This window comes from Hemitrygon akajei, chromosome 1, assembly GCF_048418815.1.
Source record: "Hemitrygon akajei chromosome 1, sHemAka1.3, whole genome shotgun sequence".
In the NCBI taxonomy this organism is placed as follows: Eukaryota; Metazoa; Chordata; class Chondrichthyes; order Myliobatiformes; family Dasyatidae; genus Hemitrygon; species Hemitrygon akajei.
The window spans coordinates 180433433-180441219 of record NC_133124.1 but is presented as its reverse complement, the minus strand read 5'-3'; the positions used below and the strand labels follow the sequence as shown (position 1 = coordinate 180441219).

At 50.2% G+C, this 7787-nt stretch overlaps 1 protein-coding gene across 1 annotated transcript in view; it reads right to left on the bottom strand.

The window, feature by feature from the left end:
• Positions 1-5961: 5961 nt before the first annotated feature.
• The window catches only part of LOC140732991 (TYRO protein tyrosine kinase-binding protein-like), a 24041-nt gene continuing 22215 nt past the window's right edge, over positions 5962-7787 (bottom strand). Inside the window, exon 5 of the mRNA XM_073055730.1 lies at positions 5962-7240. Coding sequence (XP_072911831.1) covers positions 7184-7240 — 57 coding nt within the window. The 3' untranslated portion in view covers positions 5962-7183. The remainder of the gene's footprint in view (positions 7241-7787) is intronic.

Below are 7787 nucleotides of genomic sequence, written 5' to 3'. Positions count from 1 at the left end.
GACTAAGTGTGTAAATGTAGGAGGGGACTATGTTGAAAAATAAATGTGCTAGGTTTTCTAAAATTGGCTCCTTCTACCTTAGGCCACGAACTTATCAATCACCCCTCGTAGGTAGAGTTGGAGGATAATGGGAGGGGGTTGAAGAGGTGAAGAGTGATGGGGTTGGGGGGGTGGAGAAGAAGAAAGAAGCTGGTATTTTTGGAGGAAGGTGACCTGGATGGATGAGGGGCGAGGAGGAAGTGGAACTGAACCTTTGAACTCCTTTCTGTCCCATTCGGGGCTGTGGACAAGCAGAGTGGGATGGGGGGGTGCAGAATTCGCTGGGGAAGGTGCATATTTGGCAACCGGTGTCTGTCGGGGCCTCGTCTGCGGAGGTGGAAGGAATTTTCTGAGGTACAGCAAGATCCCAGTGCTCAAGGGTTGGTGGTATTGGCTGAGCCGTTTTTGCCCCACCCAGTCCCGGAGCGAGTGGCCTGGAGGTGGCTCGACATCGCCACCTTGTGGTGAGATGGCACACTGCGGGAGTTCATCTTGTCTCTCCCTAAACCATCCTCCCAGGCGCTCCCTCCTCCATCAGAAGCCCTCTTCGATGGCCTTGCCACAACATGACATTCGCTGACCCTCCCACAGCAGGGTGCTCCCTCCTGCCCTCGTCAATACTCCTCCCACAGCCGCTATCTTCTTGCTGGGCTGGCCTCCCTCAACACCTTTCCCGCAGAGGAGAATGATGCCAGGCTTGTACCCTCATCATTCCTGCAGCACTCACTCTCGCTTCCCTATCCTACAGTGCTCCCTCACTCCTCTCTGCTCCTCCTACAGAGCTCCCTCACTCCTCACCATTCCTCCTACAGAGCTCCCTCACTCCTCACCGTTCCTCCTGCAGGGCTCCCTCACCCCTCACCGTTCCTCCTGCAGGGCTCCCTCACCCCTCACCGTTCCTCCTGTAGGGCTCCCTCACTCCTCACCGTTCCTCCTGCAGGGCTCCCTCACCCCGCACCGTTCCTCCTACAGAGCTCCCTCACCCCGCACCGTTCCTCCTGCAGGGCTCCCTCACCCCGCACCGTTCCTCCTGCAGGGCTCCCTCACTCCTCTCTGCTCCTCCTACAGAGCTCCCTCACTCCTCACTTCCTCCTGCAGGGCTCCCTCACTCCTCACCGTTCCTTCTGCAGGGCTCCCTCACCCCGCACCGTTCCTCCTGCAGGGCTCCCTCACTCCTCTCTGCTCCTCCTACAGAGCTCCCTCACTCCTCACCGTTCCTCCTGCAGGGCTCCCTCACTCCTCACCGTTCCTCCTGCAGGGCTCCCTCACTCCTCTCTGCTCCTCCTACAGAGCTCCCTCACTCCTCACTGTTCCTCCTGCAGGGCTCCCTCACTCCTCACCGTTCCTCCTGCAGGGCTCCCTCACTCCGTACTGTTCCTCCTACAGAGCTCCCTCACCCCGCACCGTTCCTCCTGTGCTGCACTTTCTGTGTAGCTGTAACACTCTATTCTGTTATTTAAAACCCTCTTGGACGGGTTGTTTGACAGGAAGGGTTTTGCAGAATAAGGGCCAGGCTTGGGCAAATGGGACTGCATTAGATGGACTCCTTGGTCAACTGTGCTGTGTAACTCCATGATTCTGTGAGCCTTGAAGGCCGGGGTGAGGTGCGAAGGGAACCTGTCTGATTTTGTTGCTGTCTGTGTGATGTGTGTGGGGCAGACCCAACGGATTCGGCCATTCTAACCTGTGCTGCCTGGGTTAGAGGGTATGTGTTGTCCGCGGAGTTCGCAATAATTTGGATTCTTCACTGGAGCAGCAGCAGAGTCTGAGTGGAAACCTGATAGAACTTTGTAATATTGCGAGGGGCACAGACAGCTGGACCCCCTCGCCCTCCTGCCGCCCCCTCACCCTCTCTGTTGCCTTCATCAGTTGAAGCATTCAGTGCAAGAGTCAGGCAGTCTCGTTTGCAGCTGGTCAGACCACACTTGGACTACTGCGTGCAATTCTGCTCGAAGGATGTGGGGTCTTTGAAGACGGCAGAAGAGGTTCACCGGGATGCGGGTTGTTTTCTCTGAAGGCTGAGGGGAGACCTGAGTGGTTTGTGTACGAATATGAGAGGCATAGATAGACAGCCGGTATCTTTTCCCTTTGAAATTTCTAATATTTGAGAGCATGCACTGAAGCATTTTTTTTCACCCGAGTAGCTGGGGCTGCCTGGAATTCACTGTTAGGACTTAGAGATGGATGACTAACAGAGGAAAGTCTCTGGTACTGAGGAGGTAGGGCAAGAGGAAGAAGAGGCACACTGTGGTGATAGGGGATCCATTAGGGGAATGGACAGAGGTTCTGTGGGTCAGAATGCGATTCCTGGATGAGGGGCGAGGAGTTGCCCCCCAGGAGTCAGGGTCTGGAACATCTCATTGTGTCTTCAGCTTCTTAAGTGGGAACAGCTTAAGTAGGTACCAACGACACAGGTAGGGCGAGTGACGAGGTTCTGCACAGGGAGTTAGGTGCTCAGTTACAGGGCAGGACGTCCAGGGTTGTGATCTCAGGATTGCTACCCGTGCCACGTGCTAATGACGCCAGAACCAGAAAGATCATACAGTTTAATATAAGGAGGTTGGTTTCGGAGGGAGGGCAGAAGATTTTTGGATCACTGGGCTCTCTTCCAAAGAAGGTGGGGCTTGTACAGAAGAGATGGTTTGCACCTGACCTGGAGGTGGACTAATATCCTAGTGGGAGGGTTTGTTAATGCTGCACGGTGGGGTTTAAACTAGTGTTGTAGGGGGATGGGAACCAGACTGCCAGAGCGGTTAGTGGAGAGGTTGTGGAGACGGATATTGGTAAGACCCCAGACAGAGTTAGGACCCTGAAGTTTGAGTTTGTTGAGCTGCCTGTATTTCAACGCAAGAAGTATCGTGGGGAAGTGCTGAAGATGAGGAAGCTGGCTTACAAACAGGCAATGTGTCATGAGAAGGGGCTGCTGATAGGGCAAAATTGCAGTCAACAGGATGTGTTGCAACACCAAGGGCGGACAAAGGGTGTACACAGGACTGAAGATGTTATATTTGAAGGTCAATGAACTTGCAGTACAGTTGCAGATATGATGTAGGCATCAGTGAATCATAGCTGGGAAAGATTATAGGTGGGATGCACACTGGACTGAGGGGACAGGCAGGAAGGCAGAGGGGGTGACGTTGGTCTGTTAGTCAAAACTGAAATCAAATCATTAGAAAGAGGTGGCATTGGGTTGGAAGGTGTTGAATCATTGAAGGTAGAGCTAAGGAACTGCAAGGGTAAAAAGACCCTGATGGGAGTTGTATACAGACCCCCAAGCAGTAGTAAGGATTTGGCCTTCAAATTGCAACGGGAGACAGAAAATGCGTGCCAAAAGGTCAATGTTACAATTGTCATGGGGGGACTTCAGTGCTAGGTTGGGAAGATCAGGTTGGTGCCGGATTCCAGGAGGGGGAATTTGTAGAATGCCTATGAGATGGATTTTCAGAGCAACTTGTGGTCGATCCCACTGGATGATCAGCTATTCTGGACTGGCTGCTGTGAAATGAACCAGAATTGATTAGAGAGCTGAAGGTGAGAGAGTCCTCAGGGGAAAGTGATCAAATTCACCCTGAAATTTGAGAAGCTAAAGTCAGATGTATCAGTATTACAGGGGAGTAAAAGGAATTACAGAGGCCTGAGAGAGGAGTCGGCCAGACCCGATTGGAAAAGAACACTGGCAGGGATGATGGCAGAGCAGCAACGGCTGGAATTTCTGGAAGCAATTCAGAAGGCGCAGGCTACGTCCTGTACATCCTAAAGATGAAAAGAAGTCAAAGCCAAAGAGAGGGCATATAATAGAGCAAAAATTAGTGGCAAGTTAGAGGATTGGGAAGCTTTTAAAAACCAACAGAAGGCAACTAAAAACATCATTAAGATGGAATCCAAAAGTAAGCTAGTTAATAATATTAAAGAGGATACCAAATGTTTCATGCAGATACATAAAGTGTAAAAGAGAGGTGAGAATGGATATCGGACAGCTGGAAAATGATGCTAGAGAGGTAGCAATGGGGGACAATGAAATGGCGAATGAACTGAATAAGTATTTTGCATCAGTCTTCACTGTGGAAGACACCAGCAGTTCAGTGTAAGTTCAGGTGTCGGGGGTCATAAAGTGTGTGAAGTTACCATAACCAGGGAGAAGGTTCTTGGGAAACTGAAAGGTCTGAAGGTAGATAAGTCACCAGGATCGGATGGTGGACACCCCAGGGTTCTGAAAGAGGTGGCTGAAGGGACTGTGGATTCTTGAAAGATCATTACTAATGACTCCAGAGGACTGGAAAATTGCAAATGTCACTCCAGTGATTCGAGGAAGTAGAGAGGCTACAGAAGGACATAGACAGATTAGGAGAATTGGCAAAGTAATAGCAGATGGAATATAGTGTTGGAAATGTATGGGTTGAATATTTTCTAAATGGCCAGTTAGTCTAAGCTCTGTGGTTGGGATGATGTTGGAGTCGAAACCAGCGTGGTTTCCTCAACGGGAAATATCTCCTGACAAATCTGCTGGAACTCATTTGAAGAAATAACAAGCAGGATAGACAGTGGAGAATTGGTTGATGTTGTGTATTGGATTTTCAGAAGGCCTTTGACAGGGTGCCACACATGGGGCTATGAGCCCATGGTATTACAGGGAAGATTCGAGCATGAATAAAGCAGTAGCTGATTGTCCAGAAGTAAAGAGTGGGAATAAAGGGAGCCTTTTCTGGTTGGCATCCAGTGGTTTTCCACAGGGATCTGTGTTGGGGCCAATTCTTTGGTCAATGATTTGGATGATGGAATTGATGGCTTGTTGCAAAGTTTGCAGACAATATGAAGTTGGGTAGACAATCAGGTAGTAGAGAAGTTACAACAGGATAGATCAGGGGAATGGCAAAGAAATGGCAGACGGAATACAGTCAACACACACAGAATGCTGGTGGAACAGGCCAGGCAGCATCTATAGGGAGAAGCACTGTCGACGTTTCAGGCCGAGACCCTTCGTCAGGACAGTGTCGGGAAATGTATGGTCATGCACTTCGGTAGAAAAAATGAAAGGGTTGACAATTTTCTAAATGGAGAGAGAAATACAAAAATCTGAGGTGCAAAGGGACTTGGGAGTCCTTGTGCAGGATTCCCTGAAGGTTAATTTGCAGTTTGAGTCTGGTGAGGAAGAAAAATGTGATGTTAGCATTCATTCCAAGAAGACGAGAGTATAAAAGTAATGCTGAGACTTTTTAAAGCAGTGCTGGGGCCTCACTTGGAGAATTGCGAGCAATTTTGGACGCTTAGTCTTAGAAAGGACGTGCTGAAACTGAAGGAGGTTCATGAAAATGATTTCAGGACTGAAGGGCTTGTCATAAGAGCATCTGATGAATCTTTCCAGCTTAGCGACTTCCTTCCTGTAGCGGGCTGACCAGAACAGCACACAACACCAAGTGCAGTCTCACTGACGTACATCACACACCAGGCCCTTTGTCAACCAAGACTCTCCACTCAAGTTAGTCCCATTTACCAAGCATTTGGCCCATATCCCTCAGAACTTTCTGGTTCATGGACCTGTCTAAATTTAATGTTGCTAATGTGCTAAGGGGAGCATGAGGTGGTACAGACAGGAAGAGGAAATGTCAGCTAAGTAGGTCAATAGGCAAGTGTGAGCCTACTTTCCATCTCACCGCGTCCAAAGAGTGACCACAGGATGTGGTTTTCTTCCAGAGTGTCCGGGCTGAGACGTGTGGGGGAGGGAGGCGGAAAAGCCAGGGAGACCGTCAGGAGGGGCAGGGAGACAAGTGTCGTGCTCTTTCCTCAACCCCTCCCACAGCACTCTCCTTACCCCCCTCCCAAATCCTTCCCTCCTCACTGCCCTCTCTGCAGGGAGAGGGGGTATGAGGAAAAGGGCAGCTGCCATTCTTCAGGGGTCTCTGTTCAGAAATAACTCAGTCGGAATCATCTGCAGAAGCTTTTAATCACCAAACTACTGAACGAGTGGATTTCCAGGTACTGTCGCAGAAACGAAAGGCAAGGGCCAGGCGGGAGAGCAGTGTGTGGTGCGTACAAGAAGACTGGGTACTGCACAGTGTAGAATACATCGCTGAGCCACCATACACGGTATTACAGCACTGCAAATGTGTTACACACTGGGTATTACAGCACTGCGAATGTGTTACACACTGGGTATTACAGCACTGCGAATGTGTTACACACTGGCTATTACAGCACTGCAAATGTGTTACACATTGGGTATTACAGCACTGCGAATGTGTTACACACTGGCTATTACAGCACTGCAAATGTGTTACACATTGGGTATTACAGCACTGCGAATGTGTTACACACTGGGTATTACAGCACTGCGAATGTGTTACACACTGGGTATTACAGCACTGCGAATGTGTTACACACTGGGTATTACAGCACTGCGAATGTGTTACACATTGGGTATTACAGCACTGCAAATGTGTTACACATTGGGTATTACAGCACTGCGAATGTGTTACACATTGGGTATTACAGCACTGCGAATGTGTTACACATTGGGTATTACAGCACTGCGAATGTGTTACACATTGGGTGTTACATCACTGGAAGTACATGCCAGAGAGAGCTTGTGGCTTACTGGATATTACATCACTGGGAACATTACAAACAGAATATTTCATGATCTGACGTGTGTTACAGAGAGGACATTGTATTACATATAGGATATTACATCACTAGGAGGTTGTTACATGCTGAATATTATGTCACTGGGAACATTACACCATCAGGAGTGTGTAATATTACATCAGTGTGAGTGTATTACAGACAGGATATTACTTCACTGGGAGCATTAAACACAGGGTATTTACTTAACTGTGAGTATTAAACAGAGGATATTACATCATCAGATGTGTATTACAGAAAGAATATTGCAACACCGTATTAAACACAGGATATTACATCAGACATGTATTACAGAAAAGATATTACTTTGTCGTGAGTATTAAACCAGGATGTTACATCCCGGGGGTGAGCTACACACAGGTCATCCCACCGCACCACCCTGTGAGCAGGAGGAGATGGAATGGAGGGTTTTCCAGTGCAGCCTCACAAGGAGACAAGTGTGGCGGAGAGGAGAGGGACCACATCGGGTACCAGGAGACACGCCAGGGTGACATAGCTGTCAGCCTCATTTGTATGCCGGTTTGAGCTCGCTGTACACTCCCCGATCACCGGCTTTCAGTTCCTGTGGGGGGAGGAGAGGGGGTAAAGGGTGTAGAAATGCCGACCCCCTGACACAGCACAATCTGAGAAATAAGCCCCTCCCCGTCACTGTGAGCCCCTCCATCCCACACCCCTCTGTCTCTGTGAGCCCCTCTGGCCCCTACACCCCTCCCCGTCTCTGTGATCCCCTCCATCACACACCCCTCTCTGTCTCTGTGAGCCCCTCCGGCCCCTACACCTCTCCCCGTCTCTGTGATCCCCTCCATCACACACCCCTCTCTGTCTCTGTAAGCCCCTCCGGCCCCTACACCCCTCCCCGTCTCTGTGATCCCCTCCGTCCCACACCCCTCTCTGTCTCTGTGATCCCCTCCATCACACACCCCTCTCTGTCTCTGTGATCCCCTCCGGCCCCTACACCTCTCCCCGTCTCTGTGATCCCCTCCGGCCCCTACACCTCTCCCCGTCTCTGTGATCCCCTCCGGCCCCTACACCCCTCTCTGTCTCTGTGATCCCCTCCGTCCCACACCCCTCTCTGTCTCTGTAAGCCCCTCCGGCCCCTACACCCCTCC